The following is a 20306-nucleotide window of genomic DNA, read 5'->3' as shown; positions in this document are numbered from 1 at the left end:
TGAAGAGAAAGATGGGACGGGGGTGGCTCATGACCTCTAGGATCAAGAGCCTTGCTGATTCCTCCCACATTGCTTTTATTGAGTTCTTGGCTAACACTTCCCAGGTTAATCCCATAAACAATCAAAGGCTTCAGATGACTGGGGCAATGATCTTTGTTTGCCTCCTGGGTCCGATTTGAGCAGGTGTGGATCTGAGCAGGGTGCGGATATGAGTTGCGCGTGGAGAGCAAAGCAGCCCTGGGGGCTGGAGACCTCTCTCAGAAGGATTAAGGGTCTGTGCCCCACCCCTGTTGGCCCCTCTGCGACTGTGCCTGTCTTAGGTTGTTCCTCCCCTGAGGAATCTTACCCGTCTCTGGCTAACCAGCCATCCTCCAGGGCCAAACAGGGTGACTATGAGGAATGCAGTGAGAAAGGGTCAGCGCCCCCAGAGAGGGTCAATTTTCTGCCTAAGCCCCCATAGTCTCCACGCCCAGCACCCTCAGCTCCTCCACTGCTCAAGCAGGACATTCTGCATCCAGTCGCTTGGCCCACATACTTTAACATTTTCAAGGTTTCTGAAAGACTCCTGAATGTCTTCCCACAGTGGGGAAGTTCCACATGCCCTGCGGTGGCCCCCGCAATGTGTATATATACACATACATTATATACATATATATAATGTATACATGTATACGTTATATATGTATATAATGTGTATATATATATGCCTCCCACTCTGCTAAGAATTAAACAAACGAGTTCATTTAGCAAAGACAAAAGTGAAAGAAAGCAAGCCAAGGGAGTAGGGGGAGGGAAACTGAATCCTGGACAGGAAAGGTGCTTCTCAGTCCCTTTCCTGCATTCAGTGTCCCGGTCACAGTTGCGCGGGGACATGGAACTGACTGTACTTTCGCAAACTTTAATTGACCCCGGCGGGAAAGAGGCAGGGAACGAAGGTAGGAGCGAGGGAAGGTAGGCGGGAGAGAGGGGGCGGGGCGCCCGTAGGCTCCGCCTCTGCCCGCGGCGCACGCGGATGACGTTGCTCGGCGCGCCAGGATTCGAGAAGCCCAGGGACTCCGAGAACTGCTGCCACGTGCGTATGGCCACCGCGCGTAAATCCGGATGCCCCTGCATGCCGCACCGCGTAGACACCCACCCCAAGCCTGATCCAGGCCGCTGCAGGATCCCCAACAGGCTGAGCTGCGCCCAGCGGGGGCCTGCGTGCGTGCCTTAGTGCAGGCGCCCATTCGCGATTGTTGGACGCCCGGCAGGGGAGACCCTACGTAAACTCATCCCCCTAACAATTCACTCATTCCACCAACAGAAAAATGTGTTGGCCGCCTATTTTATGTGAAGCCCCAGGCTGGTCTTTGGGGAGACAGCCCTGATGTAGACAGTCCTGTTTCTGTGCTCTTGCAGCTTTTGTTTCACTGGGAATGATAGACGAAAATCAGCTGGTTTAATAAGCAAAATGGTTTTGGGATGTGATAATTCCCAGGAAAAAATTATGGTATGGAGGACAACTGAGGCGCGAAACTTTCAGAAGGGTTAAGGGGAATTCCCTGGCGGTCTTGTGGTTAAGACTCAGCCCCCTCACTGCCCAGCGTTCGGGTTCAATCCCTGGTCAGGAAACTAGGATCCCACAAGACGCGCAGCGCGGCCAAAAGAAATTTAAAAAAAGAAGATAAAAAGAAAGGTCAAAGCTTGGGGTGGGAGCCGCTGAGAAAGGGAGGAATCAAATCTGGCAGGAGCACTTGTTGCTGAAATGAGACCTGTCCTGGAACTTGTCAGTCTACAAGTTTGAGATTTTTTTGGTTTTTAAGCCCCAGGTATTGTTCTAAACCTTGGTAATCCAATGGAGTTAAAATAGCTACAGTTCATGCCCTCATCGAGATTTTGTTCTAGTAGGGAAGGTAGAACTAAAAATACGATGTCAGATAGTGATAAGTACTATATAGGAGATTAATAGAAGGCCATCTCATAATGGCTACTTCAGAACGGTTGGTCAAGGAAGTCCTTTCCAGGAAGGTGAATTTTGCATGAAATCTAAATAACAAGAAAGAGCTAGCCATGCAGATATCAGGGTGAGAAAAATACCTTTTTGAACTGAGTTTGGCAAGTTAGAATAATGGAAAAGCAGCCGGTGTGGTTGGTGCATTGTGGGTGAGAAGGAGAGTGGCATGAAACAAGGTTGGAGAGGTAGACAATGGCCAGACCACATAAAGCAGGGTACTAAGTTGGAATGTTATACCGTGTGTGATGAGAAGCCATGATCTCATTTATGCTAACTTATAGCAAGTGGATTGTGACTGGGGCAGGAGTAGGATCTGGGGTCCTGGTCAGGAGGGCCACTGTTGCCTTAGTCCAAGTGAGTACTGGTACTGACTTGAACTGGAGTGATGGTAACAGAGAGGAAAGGACATGGACAGATTTGGGATATGTTTGGAAATAGATTCCCTCGTTGACTGGGTATAGAGAGGGCTCAAGAGAAGAAAAATTAAGGTTGACTCCTGTGTTTTTGGCTTGAGCAACAGATTGGATGATGGTGGTGTTAACCAAGATGGGGAAAATTGCGGGAACTACAGGTCTGGAGAAACGATAAATCAAAATTTCTGGGACTTCCCTGCTGGCACAGTGGTTAAGTATCTGCCTGCCAACGCAGGAGACATGGGTTTGATCCTTGGTCCAGGAAGATCCCACTGCCGGGGAGCAACTAAACCTGTGCACCACAACTACTGTGCCCTCGCAATGCAACTACGGAAGCCTGCACACCTAGAGCCTGTGCTCCGCAACAAGAGAAGCCACTGCAATGAGAAGCCCCCACACGGCAACGAAGAATAGCCACCCCCCCTCGCCACAACTAGAGAAAGCCTGCACACAGCAACAAAGACCCAATGCAGCTGAAAATAAAAATAAATAAATAAATTTAAAAAAAAAATCAAAATTTCTGTTTTGGCCAAAACAGGCTGTGTTTATGAGATATTTATATGGTGATGTCACCTAAGCATTTTTAAAGGACATTTTTTAAGAATTTTAACTTATTTTTGGCTGTGTTGGGTCTTCGTTGCTATGCACAGGCTTTCTCTAGTTGCAGTGAGCTGGGGCTACTGTTGCTTGTGGAGCGTGGGCTTCTCAGTGCAGTGGCTTCTCTTGTTGCAGAGCACGGACTCTAGGCACACGGGCTTCAGTAGTTGCTGCACATGGGTTTAGTTGCACCATGGCATGTGGGATCCTCCCGGACCAGGGATTGAACCCCGTGTCCCCTGCATTGGCAGGTGGATTCTTAACCACTGCGCCACCTGGGAAGTCCTAACCTAAGTATTTGAATGTACTGGTTTAGAGTTTCAGGGAGAGTCAGAGTTGAATAAAGTTAGGGAATCCGTTGGCAGATATTAACTCTAGTCATGCTAAATTGCCATTTTTGGTAAAAATAAAGGTTGAATGCTGGCAGTTTCATTGGTTCATTCTAATAGATGGTATTTAAAGCCACAGGTCTGGATGAAGTCACTTGGGAAGAGCATTTAGAGGGAAGAGAACAAAGGGCAGAGCCTTGGGCACACACCATTTAGAGGTGAGCAGAAGAGTAGGAGCCAGCACAGGTGACTGAGAAGCAGCAACCAGAAGGCAGAGGAATATCAGGAGAGTGGTGTCAAGAGAGGAAGGGGTTTCAGGAAGTAAGGAATGAATTAAGTCAAATGCTGTGGAGAGGTTGAATAAGGTGAGCAGTTAAGTGACCTCTAGATTGGCAACGTTGCAGTCTGGTGACCTTGACAGAATAGTCAGATTCAGCCTTGAGTAAGTTAGATTTGAGATGCCTATGAGTTGTCCAAGTGAAGAAGTGAGGCAATGAGTTTCCTTTCCTCCCACTTCCTTGGAAAGAGGCCGTGTACACCTGGGAGTCCTGTGTGTGTGTGAGATCAGAGCTGAATGAATGGTGCGGATCAGAAGCCCTCAGCTCTTCTAGGAGGGAGGTGTCCCTGAGTGCTGGGCAGCGAGGAGGGCCTCCCAGAGCTGGTGAGACCTGTACTCACCTTGACAAATGGGAAGGCTTCGGATAGGATAGGGATAGGCATAGATGCTCTAGGATAGGGCAGAGGAATGGCGAGGAGGCCAGGCAGGGTTTAGTGAGTAAAGCCAGGGTCCTGTTGAGAAGAAATGGGATCAGAAGTTGAAAAGTAGCTGGGGATAGATGTGGAGGGCCTTTGACTGTCAGGCTAAAGTCTTTGGATTTACCTTGAGCAGGGACATACTATTCTGAAACACTGAAGTAGAGGAACTATCATTTGACTTCACTGGCCAGCCCAGTCCAGCTCCTCTTTCACGTTTACGCTTAGATATTATTTCCCTTTGGAAGTCTTTCCAACTTCCAAAGTGCTAGGTTGGTACCCACAGTCCCTTGGCCTTGACCACACTGGACTGGAAATGTCTGGATACGTTTATCCCTGAGTACCTACACTGCTTTCCCCCACCCTGTCGCTAATGCCTCCGAAGTCTCAGCTGTCCCTGAAATTTGAAATCGGTTCAACAGATAGGCTCTAGTTAATGTTATTTTTTAGGAACCTAACTCTTCTCTTCAGCACGGGACACCTGCAGAGATGTCCTCAGTCCTTCACTTCTATGTCCGTCCATCTGGCCACGAGAGGGCAGCCTCTGAATACACTCAAAGGAAGCTGCAAGGGGAACTGCCAGAGCTGCAGGGTGTCAAGACTGAGCTGTGCTACAACGTGAACTGGACAGGTTGGGCCAGGTACTGGATTCTTGGGAGAGATACCAAGTGCCAGGGGCAGCATCTCAAGGTGTCGTTGCCCTGTCTCCCTGCAGCTGAGTCCTCCCCGAGCGCTGAGGAGATGAAGAAACTGACGTGGCTGTTTGGCTGCCCCTTGTTCCTGGACGATGTTGCTCAGGAGTCCTGGCTTCTTCCTGGCTCCACGGACCTGCTGCTGGAGGTCGGGCCCAGGCAGGTGTCTCAGCCTTGGGCAGCTTGTTCCATGGTCCAGAGCCCGTCAGCCCGTCCAAACACGCTGCCACCCCTTCCACTTTCATTCCTCTTCCTCCTCTTGTGATCCTTGGGAGATTTGTTTTCCTTTCATCCTACTCCCCGCCTGGAAAGCTGTGCACATGCTTTCCCCGTGTGGGAAGATACCTTTAAAGATTGAGCCAGCTGCCAGGCACGTTCTGGAAATAGAACAGATTGCATTCCGAGAAGTGGAAATTGAAGCATTTTTGATGCTATAAGAATAATTATGGTTTGATTTGAATGGCCTTTGACAGCAGGTTTCTCGGTGCCCAGGTCTGAGGCTAGAGGCCAATGGTGTGGGCGGGTGGGGTGGGTGGGAGATTGGCTGGACAGCCGTGGGCAGGAGCCACCTTCTCAGCTGGGGCTCAGGTCCTAACCATCCGGTCCTAACCAATCCACAGGCTCAACTTCTCCACCCCGACATCCAGCAACATCGTGTCCGTGTGCCAGGCTGTGGGGCTGGGGGCTGTGGACCGCGTGGAGCCGACCCGGCGCTACTTGCTCTCGGTGAGGCAGGAGGCAACCTGGTGGGGATCAGGAGGAAATGGGCCAAGAGATTGGATCCTAAACTGTAAGGAAATGATGAGAAGCAGGAGAAAGAGTTCCTGTTTTGAGGCCTGCCCTGTTTGCAGGTTGTTCACTGCCTGAGGCCGCCTGGTCAGGGAGTGAATAGGACAGAAAACCAGCCTGTGCTCCCCTTATTAAGGGGCATCTTTTTCTAATGTGAACAAGGGTGCCAGAGAGGCTAGCAGTGGGCTGGCCCTGTGTGTGGCTTGGAGGACCAAGCATGGACCGTTTTGTCCATTCTCCAACCCTGTACCCCTTGCCCTCTGTGTGTGTTTCCACGCCTAGTTTGCCCACCCGCCTTCGGCTGAGCTGGAGGCCACGGCCCTGGCCACCCTGCATGACCGGATGACCGAGCAGCACTTCCCCCGTCCCATCCAGAGCTTCTCCCTGGGGTGCATCCCAGCACCCCTCAGTGGCCCAATCGACATACTGGCTGAGGGCCGGTCTGCCCTGGAGAAAGCCAACCAGGAGCTAGGTGAGCACGGGTCCCTGGCGGAAGGCCCAGGCCAGGCTAGTATTGGAGCTGAGTCCCACAGTCAGCTCTTCCGGGGTTGTCTCCTAGGTCTGGCCCTAGACTCCTGGGACCTGGATTTCTACACCAAGCGCTTCCAGGAGCTGCAGCGGAACCCCAGCACCGTGGAGGCCTTCGACTTGGCTCAGTCCAATAGGTGGGGAGGAATGGGGACGTTCTGATGTGTGAGCCCATGGAGGTTGGAAGGGAAGACTACAGGGACTCTCCGTGGCTCTCTCTCCGCCTCGGGGCCTCCCTGAGTCTGTTCGAGTGCCTGGTTCCCCACCCACCCAGCAGTCTGCATTCCCATCTGCTTTTGTCTTCACTCTGGATCTGGGCAATCCACAATGACAGACTGCTGGAAGCTTATGACTTTCTGGAGTCCGTTTTGACCTGTGGCTGTAACTCTTGCCATTTATGCTGGTGAGACGACGTGGCAGGGCCTGAGCAGTGACCCATGTTTCCGCCCTGCCTTCTCCTCCCCACGCCATCCCCTGCAGTGAGCACAGCCGACACTGGTTCTTCAAGGGCCAACTCCACGTGGATGGGCAGGAGCTGGCACACTCGCTGTTTGAGTCCATCATGAGCACCCAGGTGGCCTCAAACCCCAACAACGTCCTCAAGTTCTGTGACAACAGCAGGTGGGCTGTGCCCTTGGCTGGGATGACCTCAGAGCCAGGGAACGGGAGGTCCCAGGCTCTGGTGGGGTAAGTGCAGATCCCAGGAAGGAAGTGAGGCCTAGAATGGATGTGTCCACAGTGCAATCCAGGGGAAGGAAGTCCGATTCCTGCGGCCGGAGGACCCCACACGGCCAAGCTGCTTCCTGCAGTGTCAGGGGCTGAGACATGTTGTCTTCACAGCAGAGACCCACAACTTCCCCACAGGTGAGCTGAGTCCCCAGGAGGGATAGGCAAGGTCAGAGTGTAGGGTAGGGCAAAGGCCCCAGGCCCACCCAGGGACCAACAGGTTGGCTGCATGTCCTTATTTTCAGTGGGGTGTCAGAGGTGGAGTTTGCTCTTCGGTACCAATGCCCTCCCTCTCTCTTCACAGGAGTAGCCCCCTTCAGTGGTGCAACCACTGGCACAGGGGGCCGGATCCGAGATATCCAGTGCACAGGCCGTGGGGCCCACGTGGTGGCTGGCACTGCTGGCTATTGCTTTGGAAACCTACACATCCCAGGTCCCATCTCTTTCCTCTCTACCCATCTCCCCTTCCAGGTCCCTTTTCCTGGCAGGTACCGCGCACTTTTCTCTTTTAGGTCAAGGGATCATCGTGGGTACCTTTTGGCGGGGGCGGGGGGGTGCTCTAGAGTAGCTGACCTTTCGCCAACCATGGTCATGAGGACAGTAGACCAAGGGAGACCCAGGTCTGACTTTGCAGCACCACAGTTTTCTTTATAAACTAGTATCTACTCAACAGCAACAGCAACAAAAAATGTGGTACTGGGTTGGACTTATGGCCATCAACTGGCCCCAAAATCTAGTTTCTTAGAAAGTGTTGAGAACTCTGATCCCAAGAGTCAGACTCTTCCTGAAGGGCCCTGGCTCCTCCGTCTTCCATCTTCACAGTCCATCCATCTTTCTCCTTCCTGCCCAGGTTACAGTATGCCCTGGGAGGATCCAAGCTTCCAGTATCCTGGGAACTTTGCCCGACCCTTGGAGATTGCCATTGAGGCCAGTAATGGGGCTTCTGACTACGGCAACAAGTTTGGGGAACCAGTGCTGGCTGGTGAGGCCGGGGGGCATTGGGGATAATAGTCCCAGAGGCAGGGCAGGGTGGGGTCTGTGACCCAGCGAGCGCTGAGGAGCCTGGGTGACTAGACCCTGTCCCCTCTCCCTGTGATGTCCACACCCCAGGCTTTGCCCGCTCCTTGGGCCTCCAGCTCCCGGATGGCCAGCGTCGTGAGTGGATCAAGCCCATCATGTTTAGTGGAGGCATTGGATCCATGGAAGCTGAGCACGTGAGCAAGGAGCCCCCAGAACCAGGTAAGAGCCCGCCACCTCTCTCCAGCTTCAGCCAGCTTTCTCCCCAGCATGTGGCAGCCCCAGGAGTGGAATTTGAGGAACTTCAGTGGTCTGTTTTTTATCTCCCAGCTCACATCTCTTCTCTCCAGTACAGGCTTTCAAGGCAGGGCAGGGCTTTATGCCAGTGGGCAGGCTCAGTCTGCATGGCCTCTGTCTCTTCTTTGGTTAACTTCTGCATGGCAGGGGCCCACCCTGCTAAGTCAAGCCAGCCAGTGTTTATCCAGGACCTGTTTTTATCTGTGAGCTCAGTTCAATCAGTCAACATTTACTGAGCGCCCATTGGGTACTGGGCACCGTGCTAGGACCTGTGGTAGAATCCAGATAAAGGCCAGGTACCATTTATTGAATGGGTGACCAGTCACATGGTTCAGAATTTTAAAAGCAAAGAAAGATTATACAGTGAAAACTCTCCTTCCCCTGACCTCCAGCCATCCGGTTTCCCTCCCAAGAGATAACCAACCTTAATCGGTTACTTTTGTACGCTACCAGAAGCAGCTCCTGCATACATAAACAGACCCATGTGTATATTTTCCCCCCTTTTTTAAACCAATAGCATGTGTGCACACCTGTTTTTTCTTTCTGGCCTCACTGCACAGCTTATGGAATTTTAGTTCCCTGACCAGGGATCGAACCTGGGGCCCCAGCAGTGAGAGTACCAAGTCCTAATAACTGGACCGCCAGGGAATGCCCCACTTATTTTTTTAATAAGCATTTTATTAAGATGTAATTCATGTATCATGCAGTTTATACTTTTAAAGTGTACAAGTCAGTGGTTTTAGCATAGTCACAAAGTTGTGCGTCAGTCTCTAATTCCAGAACACTTTCACCACCCCAGAAAGAAACCCTGTGCCCGTGAGCAGTCACTTCCCTTGCCCCCTCCCTCAGCCTCTGGAAACCAATAATCTTTTTTTTTTTGTACTTATTGTTTATTTTTAATTTAATTTTTATTTTCTATTGGCATTAAGTTGATTTACAATGTGTTTTTTGTAGGTGTACAGAATCTTGTTCAGTTATACATATGCATACATCTATTAGTCTTGGTTTCTTTTCAGACAGAAGTTATTAGAGTGTTTAGTACACCTCCCTTGCTGTGCAGTAGGTCCTTGTTGATTATCTATTTTGTATGTATTAGTGGGATGATGGTCACCGCAACCTCCTAATTTATCCCTTCCTCCCACTTTCCCTTTTGGTAATCGTAAGTTTGTTTTCTAAGGCTGTGAGTCTGTTTCACTTTTGTAAGTTAACTCATTGGTATCAATGTGTACGTGGCATCTAGAAGTGGTATCATATGATATTTGTCTTTCTCTTTCTGACTTCCTGCACTTACTATGATTATCTCTAGCTCCATCTATGTGGCTGCAAATGGCATTGTTTCATTCTTTCATGGCTAATATTCCATTGTTGGAAACCAATAATCTTCATAACTTTCTGTCTCAATGGATTTCCCTGCTGTAAATGTTGTGTCTGGCTTCTTTCACTTAACATGATGTCTTCAAGGTTCATCCGTATTATGCTGTGTATCAGGACTTCATTCCTTTTTATGGCTGAATAATATTCCATCATGTAGCTGTATCACATTTTGTCTATCCATTCATCAGCTGGTAGACATTTGGCCTGTTTCTGCTTTTTGGCTATTATGAATAATGCTGCTGTAAACATTTGTGTACAAGGTTTCCTCTGTATTTATGTTCTTAATTCTCTTGGATATGTAACTAGGAGTAGACTTGCTAGGTCATGTGGTGAAGTGTACTCAATCTTTGGAAAAACTACCAGACTGTTTTCCAAAGCAGCTGCATCATTTTACGTTCCCCTCAGCAGTGTGTGAAGGTTCCAGTTTCTCCAGATCCTCATCGACACTTGTTATTATCTGGCTCTTTGATTGTAGCCATCATAGTGGATTTGAAGTAGTATCTCATGGTAGTTTGGGTTTGCATTTCCCTAACAACCCATCATGTTGACCATCTTTTCATGTGTTTTCTGGCTATTTGTATATGTTCCTTGGAGAAATATCTATTCCTAACCTTTGCCCATCTTTAAATTGGGTTGTTTGTCTTTTTTTATGGAGTTGTAAGAGCTTTTGCGTATTCTGGATACTAACCCCTTATCAGATAGATAGATGGTTTGTAAATATTTCCTCCCATTCTGTGGATTGTGTTTTTACTTTCTTCTTAGTGTCCCCAGAAGCACAAATGTTTTTAATTTGGTAAAGTATAATTAATTTATCTATATATTTTTTCTTTGTGGCTTTTGGCTTATAGTGCCATGACTAAGAAACCATTACCTAAGCCAAGGTCACCAAGATTGACTCATATATTCTCTTGTAATAGTTCTATGGCTTTTAGCTTTTACATTTAGGTCTCTGATACATTTTGAATTTTTGTACATGGTGTGAAGTAGGGAGCCAACTTCCATCTTTCACATGTGGATATCCAATTGTTCTAACAATCCTTTTTGAAAAAACTGTTCTTACCCCATGGAATTGCCTTGGAACTCTTGCCAAAAATCAGTGGCTATAAACGCATGGGTTCAGTTATGGATTTACAGTTCTATTCCAATGACTGATCTATCTACCTATCTATCTATCTATCTATCTATCTATCTATCTATCTATCTATCTATCTATCTATCTATCTCCTTCTGCTAGTACCACACTGTCTTGTTTACTGTAGCTTTGTAGTAAGTTTAAAAGCAGAAAGTGTGAGTCCAGTTTTGTTCATCTTTTTCAGGATTGGGTTGGCTTTGTTCTAGGTCCCTCGATTTTCCATATAAATTTCAGGATCAGCTGGTCAATTTCTTTGAAAAAGGTTGATTGTGTTGACTCTGCAGATCACTTTGGGGAGTATGGCCATCGTAACAGTATTAAGTTCCAGTCTATAAGCATGAGATCTCTTTCAATTTATTTAGGCCTACTAAGATATTTCATAATTTTCAGTGTGTAAGTCCTACGTATTTTCTTCTTTTTGATGATGCTCTTCTAAGTGGGTATGCACACTTCTGTACCTTGCTTTTTTCCAGCTTGGGAATATACTTGGAGATCATTTCATACTGATGAGGTCATATTACTTCATTATATTCATATGTAATTCTCTTTTTCAGGGGAATTCCCTGGTGGTCCAGTGGGTAGGGCTCCATGCTTTCACTGCTAAGGGAACAGGTTTCATCCCTGGTTGGGGAATTAAAATCCTACAAGCTGCGCAGCACGGCCAAAAAAAAATTCTGTTTCAGTGGCTTAGTTTTTCATTGTATGTCGTATACTATAATTTATTTAACCAGTTTTCTGTTATTAGCATTTAGATTATTTCCTGTCTTTCATAATACAAATAATGCTGCAGTGTTTAATTTTGTACTTAGGTGATTTTGTACCGGCACAAATAAATCTGGAGGGTAAAGTCCCGAAGCGTATTTACCCAATCAAAGAATTTTGATTCTCTCCTCTAATATCGGCTTCCCTATGTCCTCACACTGCTTCATACTCACACTTCTGATCACTTCCTGGGTGTTCTCATTCTGCCCACCTTCCTCGCAGGCATGGACGTTGTTAAGGTTGGGGGTCCTGTCTACAGGATTGGAGTTGGGGGCGGAGCTGCGTCGTCTGTGCAGGTAAGTGGGAATAGCTCAGATGCCGACTCCGTGATGTCTCCAGGCCCCATGCATGGGTGGGGTGTGAGCTCCCAGCCCCCCTGAGCTGAGGTATACCATCTGTCCTCCCAGGTGCAGGGAGACAATGCCAGCGACCTGGACTTTAGGGCTGTGCAGCGGGGAGACCCGGAGATGGAACAGAAGATGAACCGCGTGATCCGGGCTTGTGTGGAGGCCCCCGGGGGGAACCCCATCTGCAGCCTCCATGACCAGGGCGCTGGTGGCAATGGTGAGAGAAGGGGTTGGGACAGGGGACTGGGCCTACCTCGTCTCCGGCCACGTTCGGTTTAGGGAGAGGCATCGCGGATCTGCAACCAACCGGCCAGCTTTGGGCCCTGCTCTCCACCCACTGCACATTCTGGACAGGCTCAGGGTTAGTTGGTGGAGAGGGTGCAGCAGCAGTTCAAAGAGGGATGCACAGAATTAGGGGCTCCTTTGGAGGCTGGGATGGCCCCTTGTTTGCCCAGTGCTGACCAGGGCCAGATGAGCACCTCTCCCGGAAACCCTCTTACCAGGCAATGTCCTGAAGGAGCTGAGTGACCCAGCTGGAGCCGTTATCTACACCAGCCGCTTCCAGGTAGGTCTCCTCCCTGCCCCTGCCAGTCCCAGCCGGCCCCACCCACCTGCCCCCCACTCCCAGCAAGAACGTGAGACTGGGAGCGCCCACTGACCCTGCCCTTTTGTCCTCCCCCATGAATGTGCAGCTCGGGGACCCGACCCTGAATGCCCTGGAAATCTGGGGGGCCGAGTACCAGGAGTCAAATGCACTTCTGCTGAGGCCCCCTGACCAGGACTTCTTGCGTCGTGTCAGCGCCCGGGAACGCTGCCCAACTTGCTTTGTGGGCACCATCACCGGAGACAGGAGAGTGAGTTGGCCCAGGGAGTCGGCAGCGGATGCTGTGGGTGGACTTGAGCTGCCTGCGAGGGAGGGAGAGCTGTCGTGCGAAAGAGACGAGAGGATGGAAGTCGCGGGGAAGAGCATGTGTGGGTGGGACTCAATAGGAGAAGCCAGATGGGTGGAAAGAGCATTTCTGCCCTGCTTTCTAGAAGTGTTTATTCCCTGCTGGTGGTCCTAGTCTCATTCCCACCGGGCGGTGTCCCTGTGGTCCGCAGATAGTGCTGGTGGATGATCGGGAGTGTCCTGTGGGAAGAGATGGCCAGGGGGATGCCCCCCCAACTCCTCCCCCGACCCCTGTGGACCTGGACCTGGACTGGGTGCTGGGCAATATGCCCCAGAAGGTATGTGGGTGTGGGAGGTTTCTTCCTTCTCTGGCCCTGCCCCTCAGACCACCCTCTGCCCTACGCGGGCTTTGTCACCTGTGCTCCCAGGGCTCCCCGAGGCACTCACCGTCTGCTGCTGTCTGTGTTGCAGGAGTTCTTCCTCCAGAGGAGTCTCCCCGTGCTTCAGCCTCTGGTCTTGCCCCCGGGGCTGAGTGTGCGCCAGGCTCTGGCGCGGGTCCTCCGCCTGCCTGCGGTGGCCAGCAAGCGCTACCTCACCAACAAGGTCCTCCCGCACCCCTGCTCCGCCCCCTCGGCCCTCTGCACCCTTCCCTGTGCTCGCCCACCCCAGGGGACGGCTGTGGGGGCCCGTCAGACCCAAGCGAGACGTGGCAGGGGCAGGGCAGCTGCCCCGATGGCCCGGCCCCCTGCTGTCCCTCCCGAGTCTCGTGAGTTCAGGGCGAGCCGGGCCTCCCTCCACCCCCTTGTCCCTGTCCCTTGGCCTCTTGCCAGCGCCACCTGGTTCCACAGGTGGACCGCTCTGTGGGCGGCCTGGTGGCACAGCAGCAGTGTGTGGGGCCCCTGCAGACCCCTCTGGCCGACGTGGCGGTTGTGGCACTGAGTCACCAGGAGCTCATAGGGGCTGCCACAGCCCTGGGAGAGCAGCCAGTCAAGAGCCTGCTGGACCCCAGGGTCGCTGCCCGGCTGGCCGTGGCCGAAGCCCTCACCAACCTGGTGTTTGCTCTGGTCACTGACCTCCGGGTGAGTCCCCTGCAGCTTCTGCCCCGGAGCCCCAGGCCTCTGGGACGCAGCCACCTGCACCGCCCGCTTACCCCTCCGCCGGTCCACTCCGTTCTCCCTCTCTAACGCGAGTCTCTGCCGCTTCCCAGGATGTGAAATGCAGCGGGAACTGGATGTGGGCGGCCAAGCGCCCGGGGGAGGGCGCGGCTCTGGCTGACGCCTGCGAGGCGATGGTGGCAGTGATGGCGGCCCTGGGTGTGGCGGTGGACGGCGGCAAGGACTCCCTCAGCATGGCCGCCCGGGTTGGCTCTGAGACCGTGCGGGCTCCCGGTGAGGTCTGGGCACCAGAGGTGAGGGGCAGGCCTGCGGGCCCGGGCTGCGCCTCAGTCTCCACTCGTTGCTCCGCAGGGTCCCTGGTCATCTCAGCCTATGCTGTCTGTCCAGACATTACAGCCACTGTGACTCCGGACCTCAAGCATCCTGGAGGGAGAGGTATGAGTGCTCCCCGCTCCTCGCTGCACTGTGTATTCACGGCCTGGTCCTCTGGGGTCTGCTCCGTGAGAGCTGGGCCCCCTCATCTCAGCACTGGGGCCGTGGTGCCTTCCGGGGCTGGTGGCCCGGGTGTCTCACCACATCCTGGGAACTACAGTGAGCATGGCAGGAAGGGTTCTCCTGAGCCATCCATCTCCCCTCACCCCTCCCTGTCTCCCCAGGCCGCCTGCTCTATGTGCCTCTGAGTCCTGGGCAGCACCGGCTGGGGGGCACGGCTCTGGCCCAGTGCTTCTCCCAGCTTGGTGAGCAGCCTCCCGACCTGGACCTTCCCGAGAACTTGGTGCGAGCCTTCCGTATCACCCAGGGGCTGCTGAAAGGTGAGGCTGGGGGGCGGGGCCCTGTGGCTGACACAGGCAGGCATTCACCAGCTGAATGTGTGAGAATGGGGCAAGAGGGATCCGAAGCCCTTCTCTCTGGTTCTCTGAGTGAGCCCACGTTCTCGCACCTGCCCTCTCGCAACTGTCCGGAAGAGGGGTAGGGCTGCCAGGTTTGGGTCCCAAGGCTGCTGAGAATTTTTCTCCTTCCTCCAGACCGCCTCCTCTGCTCAGGCCATGATGTCAGCGACGGAGGTCTCATCACCTGCCTGCTAGAGACAGCCTTTGCTGGAAATTGTGGGATAGAGGTGGATGTCCCTGCCCCTGGGGTCGATGGTGAGGATCCTGGCATCTAGATTCCAGCCTGGGCTGCCTGCCCCACCCTGCGGACCCCATGTCCTATTAAAGAGTGGGGACTTCCCTGGCAGTTCAGTGGTTAAGACTCCGTGCTTCCAGTGCAGGGGATGTGGGTTCGATCCCTGGTTGGGGAACTAATATCCCACATGCCACGTGGTGTGGCCAAAAAAGAAAAAGTGGAGTGTCCCCAGCTCCTCTTCTCCTGCGTCCCTTGCTGTCTTCTCTGGCCCCTGAGCCAGGTGGCGCCTCTGTCCCTGACTGCAGTCCGCTGAGACCTCCCGTACTCCCCAATGCCGCAGCCTCGGTCCTGCGGGCCTCACCCCAGCCCTGATCCCTGCCTATGACTCTGCCTCTGGGTCCCTGGCAGTGCCGCGACAGCCCTGTTACTCTCGCAGCGCTGCCTGTACTGTTCGCTGAGGAGCCAGGCCTTGTGCTGGAGCTGCAGGAGCCAGACCTGGCCCCAGTGCTGATGCGTTACCGGGATGCCGGCCTCCACTGCCTGGAGCTGGGCCGCACAGGCGCTGTCGGGCCCCACGCCATGGTGAGGAAGTGAAGAATGGCAGGCCTGCACAAGGGAGGTCGTGGTTTGTCTCTGCCAACCTTGGAGGGGGCCCAGGGTGGGCATCTTTGCTCTTAGCCCCTGAAAGATTTGCCCCCTCTCTAGGTCCGGGTATCAGTGAACGGGGCTGTGGTTCTGGAGGAGCCTGTTGGGCAGCTACGAGCCCTCTGGGAGGAGACCAGTTTCCAGCTGGACCGGCTGCAGGCAGAGCCACACTGTGTGGCCCAGGAAGAGCGGGGGCTGAGGGAGCGGACAGGGCCCACCTACTGCCTGCCCCCCACCTTTCCCAAAGCTTCCGTGCCTCACGAGCCTGGTGAGGGCGTGTGTGCAGAAGCTTGGCTTCCCCTGGGGAATTTGGGCCTAGGGGGAGGAGCCCAAGGCTTGGATGCAGGGGCCTGCCCTGGACAAGGTGTCTGGGGGGCTGGGGTGGGGAAGTAGCCCTCCGGAACAAGGACACTCCTTCTCCCCCAAGGGGGTCCTGCCCCCCGAGTTGCCATCTTTCGAGAAGAGGGCAGTAACGGAGACCGGGAGATGGCCGATGCCTTCCACTTGGCTGGGTTTGAGGTGAGCAGGGTGCCTGGCAGAGCCGGAGCTGGGCTTTGGGCCATTTGCCTTCTGACACTTCTCGCCCTCCTGCCAGGTGTGGGATGTGACCATGCAGGACCTCTGCTCTGGCGCGATCGGGCTGGACACGTTCCGAGGCGTGGCCTTCGTGGGTGGCTTCAGTTATGCGGACGTCCTGGGCTCCGCCAAAGGTGAGCGTGTGGCCTCTGCCCACTCCCTCCCTACACATTCCTAAAGAGCTGCCTTAGCCCCTTTCGTCCTTGACTGAGAACCAGCCTGTTGCCTCCACGAGGCCGGCCAGGGGAGCGCGAGCGCGTTTGTTCTGGGCCAGACGCCAGCAGGAGGCCTGCAGGTAGCTTCATCGAGGCAGGTGGGCTGGGCAGTGCCATGCCAGTCCACGGGGCACATGCCCTGTCAGAAGTGGGAGCTGCTACTCAGCTCCAGCAGGTTGCTCTGTAGGAAAGCAGGCTCAGCACAGCCAGATCTTTCTGTTTTTCAAGAGAAGCCAAAAATCCCGATTAAATGTTAGGCCACCGAATAAAAAATTTTGAAAATGCTCTGCTGGCTAAGCAGAAAGCTCATCATGGGCCGGCCCCAGCCCAGGAGTTGGTAATACCCGTTTCAAGCAGGTAAACCTGTTTTTCCCCTGGCATTTGCCCCAAGCTCTACAGAAGGGGGGGGGGTCCTGGGCGGGTATAAGAGGGCACGCTGGGACAGAAAGACGACAGTCGGCCCCTCGCCCCCCCCACCCCCCCATTCCGGGTCTCACCCCAGCCTCTTGTTCCCTCCTAGGGTGGGCAGCTGCTGTGACCTTTAACCCACAGGCCGGGGCTGAGCTGAGGCGCTTCCGGCAGCGGCCAGACACCTTCAGCCTGGGCGTGTGTAACGGCTGCCAGCTGCTGGCCCTGCTGGGCTGGGTGGGAGGCATTCCCAGTGAGGAGGTGGCAGAGATGGGCCACGAGTCCTGGCCGGCGAGGCCAGGCCTCCTGCTGCGCCACAACCGGTCTGGGCGCTTCGAGTCGCGCTGGGCCAGCGTGCGTGTGGGGCCCGGGCCGGCCCTGATGCTGCGAGGGATGGAGGGCGCTGTGCTGCCCGTGTGGAGCGCCCATGGGGAAGGTCAGGCTCCGGGGAGGCAGGGGAGGGCGGAGGGCCTGAGGGCAAGGCTGGGGAAGGGGGAATGTCGAGGAGCTTTGCTCTCACATCCCTCATTCCCCATTCTGTTCCAGGTTACATGGCATTTTCTTCCCCGGAACTCCAAGCCCAGATTGAGGCCAGAGGCTTGGCTCCGCTGCACTGGGCGGATGACGACGGGAACCCCACGGAACAGTACCCCCTGAATCCCAATGGATCCCCAGGGGGCGTAGCTGGCGTCTGCTCCCCCGATGGCCGCCACCTGGCTCTCATGCCTCACCCTGAGCGGTCTGTGAGGCCTTGGCAGTGGGCATGGCGACCGCCTCCATTTGATGCTCTCTCCACCTCCCCCTGGCTGCAGCTCTTCATCAATGCCCGGGACTGGACCCTGGAAGCAGGCTGCTGAGCAGGCCGGAGAGGCTCCCTTGGGCCCCGTGGTTTGTACCCGGGGTGTCTTTAGAAGTACCTCATGTTATTTCCAAGTGTGTCTTGGACAGACAGGGACCAAGATGCCAAAAAAAAAACCTCAGCTAATTTTATTAATTTGCCTGCCTTTGCCTTATGCTGTTGGATCTGTTTTCAGTTTTGTTCTAACATTTTTGTCCTTTGTGGGCCTGGGAAGCAACATGTGGTCCAGAGAAAAGAGCCTGCGGTGGGAAGTTGGAATGCATGGGGGGATGGGGAGGGTGCTTCACAGCCGCGCGTCACTCATGTCACTTATCTGGGCTCGGAGGGATGTCCCACACCTCCGTACCTCATCGCCAGGGTTTAGGGGATGGGTGCGGACAAAAGCAGGCCAGTCAGGCCCTCAGCGTTCTCATCTGAAAACCAGCAGACGCTTTCTGGATTCTTCTTTTTAAATGCAGTGCTGTGCTCAGTGTAAGCAGTTGTTGGCAGCTTCTGTAACAGTGTGTCCAGCTGAGTCGTAGGGCTGCCCTGGTTCTGGCCTCTGAACTCAATAGTCCTGATGTTTGCTTCTCCTAATTTAGCAGCTCGCTTCCTGACAGAAGTGGTCATCACCCTCATCCCTGGCACTGAGCCTTTAGTAGGCATTTATTCATTCCTTTGTTCATTCTATTAATGTTCAGTGATTTGCTGCAGTGCCAAGCACTGTCACTGCTGCCAGGCAGTTTATGGTCTGATAGGATTCAAAATAGTATGTGTATGTGGTGTGTGTGTATATATATATATATATATATACACACACCACACACCACAAAGTATTATTCAGCCACAAGAAAGAAGGAAATCCTGCTGTTTGCAACAACGTGGATGGACCTTGAAGGCATTATACGCAGTGAAATAAGTCAGACAGAGAAAGACAAGTACCGTATGACCTCACTTATACGTAGAATCTAAAAATAGCTGAACTCATAGAAACAGAGCCCAGAATGGTGGATGGGGGCAAAGGGGATGTTGGTCAAAGGGTACAAACTTCCAGATGTTAGATGAATAAGTTCTGGGGATCTAATGTACAGTGTAGTGATTATAGCGACTAATACTATATTACATACTTGAAAGTTGCTATGAGAGTAGAGCTTAAATGTACTCACTGGGAAAACAGAACAGTAATTATGTGATGTGATGCAGGTGTAAGGTATGGCGATAGTCATCTGCTGTGTAGCATCAACGCTTTGTACACCTTAAACTCACATAATATGATATGTCAGTTATATCTCAATAAAGCTGAAAAAATTCTCTGTATGTGTTACCATGAGCCAAGCATATGCTAGGCATTTTATATATATCTAAATTATTTTTCATAAGAGTTCAGCAAGGTACTTGATAGGTGCCCCCCTCCCTTTTTAAAACAAAGGGAGAAATAAGGTTAAATCAATTGCAGCATCTGCTTCCTGCTGTCCCGAAGTCACATTTCCGGGAGGCAGCATTGTCAGGGCTTCTTGCTGACAGCTGTCCTTGTTTCCTTCGCTCACAAGACTGTGTATAGAGGCCACTTCCTCATGACTGTCATAACTGTCCTGTTGTACAGCTCAAGTCAATTTGCCCCCTAAATAGCTCAACGTCTTGATTAAAGAAATTTCCCTGAGAATGGAGACTGGACTCTCAGATCCTGAGGGCGCTGGGCCTTCAGGGAAGCGGGAGGCTGAGTGGTGCACTCCTGGTAGAGTAGCCTAAGGAGAGACTGATAAAACAGTGTTAGGTTGTGGCTATGGAGACAATAACCATTTCAGGTCTTTCTCATTGCTTTGCTAACTGACCTGATGCAGGGAAGCCATATATATATATATAATTGGTAATCCCAAATGCACAGTTTTGAGGGCTGATACCAAGTCTTGGACGTCAAGTTTACGAGCACTTGATGCAAAAATAGAAGGATTGCATGTGAAGTAACCTGCTGATCGGCTGTGATAAGTGAATTCACACATTTTGGAGTTGGAGTGGTTTCTGGTTTAGATCACCCTGGCCAAGCAAGACCCACCCTCAGACATTACCAAGACCAAGTCAGCTCAGCTTCTGTTTTTATCCAACCCTGTCCTTGCTGGTCCCTGACCCAGCTTCTATCTCCCAGCCCCTCCCAAAGGCCATCTAACAAACCACAGGCTAGCTCTTTTCTGCCTCTCTTTGCCTTCTTGGGAAACCAGCGACTCTGAAAGCCACTCCATAGCACCTCCAGGTGGTGGCGTTTATTCCAAACATCACCTCACCTTCCTCGGGCCAGGGAGCTGGGGTTTGGGTCCCCTCTGTACCACTCCCAGATTATTCTCCACCCCTTTCGAAGAAAATCTTGCCCATTTTAGATTCATGCCATTCTGTTATCATCTTCACCCCCTGCTCTGTGTTCTGCTGACTTACCCATCACTCCCCGTGGAAGGGATACCAGCTGTTGCCCGATATCTGATTCCCCTTCCTAGAAATAGGACCCTCCAGTATTTTAGCAGGGGTTGTGGCTGCTCAAAATAAAGATGACATCTCCCAGTGTCCTTTACAGCTAAATTCTAATTTCTGTTTTGTTTGTTTTATTTTTTTGGCCATGCCACATGGCATGTGGGATCTCAGCTCCCTGACCAGGGATCAAACTTGTGCCCCCTCCCGTGGTAGCATGGAGTCCTAACCACTGGACTGGCAGGGACGTCCCTGTGACTAAATTCTGACCAGTAGGGGAGAATGATGT

General features: G+C 52.6%; 1 protein-coding gene across 2 annotated transcripts; it reads left to right on the top strand.

The window, feature by feature from the left end:
- Window positions 1-1267: 1267 nt before the first annotated feature.
- Window positions 1268-19399, top strand: PFAS (phosphoribosylformylglycinamidine synthase). 2 transcript variants are annotated; one of them, XM_057716420.1, is made up of 27 exons: window positions 1269-4716; window positions 4801-4936; window positions 5398-5503; window positions 5849-6038; window positions 6126-6231; window positions 6575-6715; window positions 6834-6958; window positions 7125-7253; window positions 7671-7802; window positions 7931-8059; window positions 11625-11698; window positions 11810-11966; window positions 12253-12314; window positions 12442-12603; window positions 12851-12976; window positions 13110-13241; window positions 13487-13717; window positions 13846-14026; window positions 14105-14188; window positions 14410-14565; window positions 14779-14898; window positions 15315-15460; window positions 15584-15791; window positions 15951-16042; window positions 16119-16233; window positions 16835-17158; window positions 17269-19399. In XM_057716420.1, the coding sequence occupies exons 1-27, from the start codon at window positions 4575-4577 to the stop codon at window positions 17577-17579; spliced, it is 4017 nt and encodes a 1338-aa protein (XP_057572403.1). In that variant the 5' UTR covers window positions 1269-4574; the 3' UTR covers window positions 17580-19399. The 2 variants fall into 2 exon arrangements, with proteins under 2 accessions (XP_057572404.1, XP_057572403.1); XM_057716421.1 differs by lacking the exons at window positions 15951-16042; window positions 17269-19399 and having other exon boundaries at window positions 1268-4716; window positions 16835-16997.
- The last annotated feature ends 907 nt before the right edge of the window (window positions 19400-20306 follow it).

The sequence above is a fragment of the Hippopotamus amphibius genome, chromosome 17 (assembly GCF_030028045.1).
Source record: "Hippopotamus amphibius kiboko isolate mHipAmp2 chromosome 17, mHipAmp2.hap2, whole genome shotgun sequence".
Taxonomy (NCBI): domain Eukaryota; kingdom Metazoa; phylum Chordata; class Mammalia; order Artiodactyla; family Hippopotamidae; genus Hippopotamus; species Hippopotamus amphibius.
Note: the sequence above shows the minus strand (reverse complement) of the source record. Positions and strands in the feature narration are given on the sequence as shown.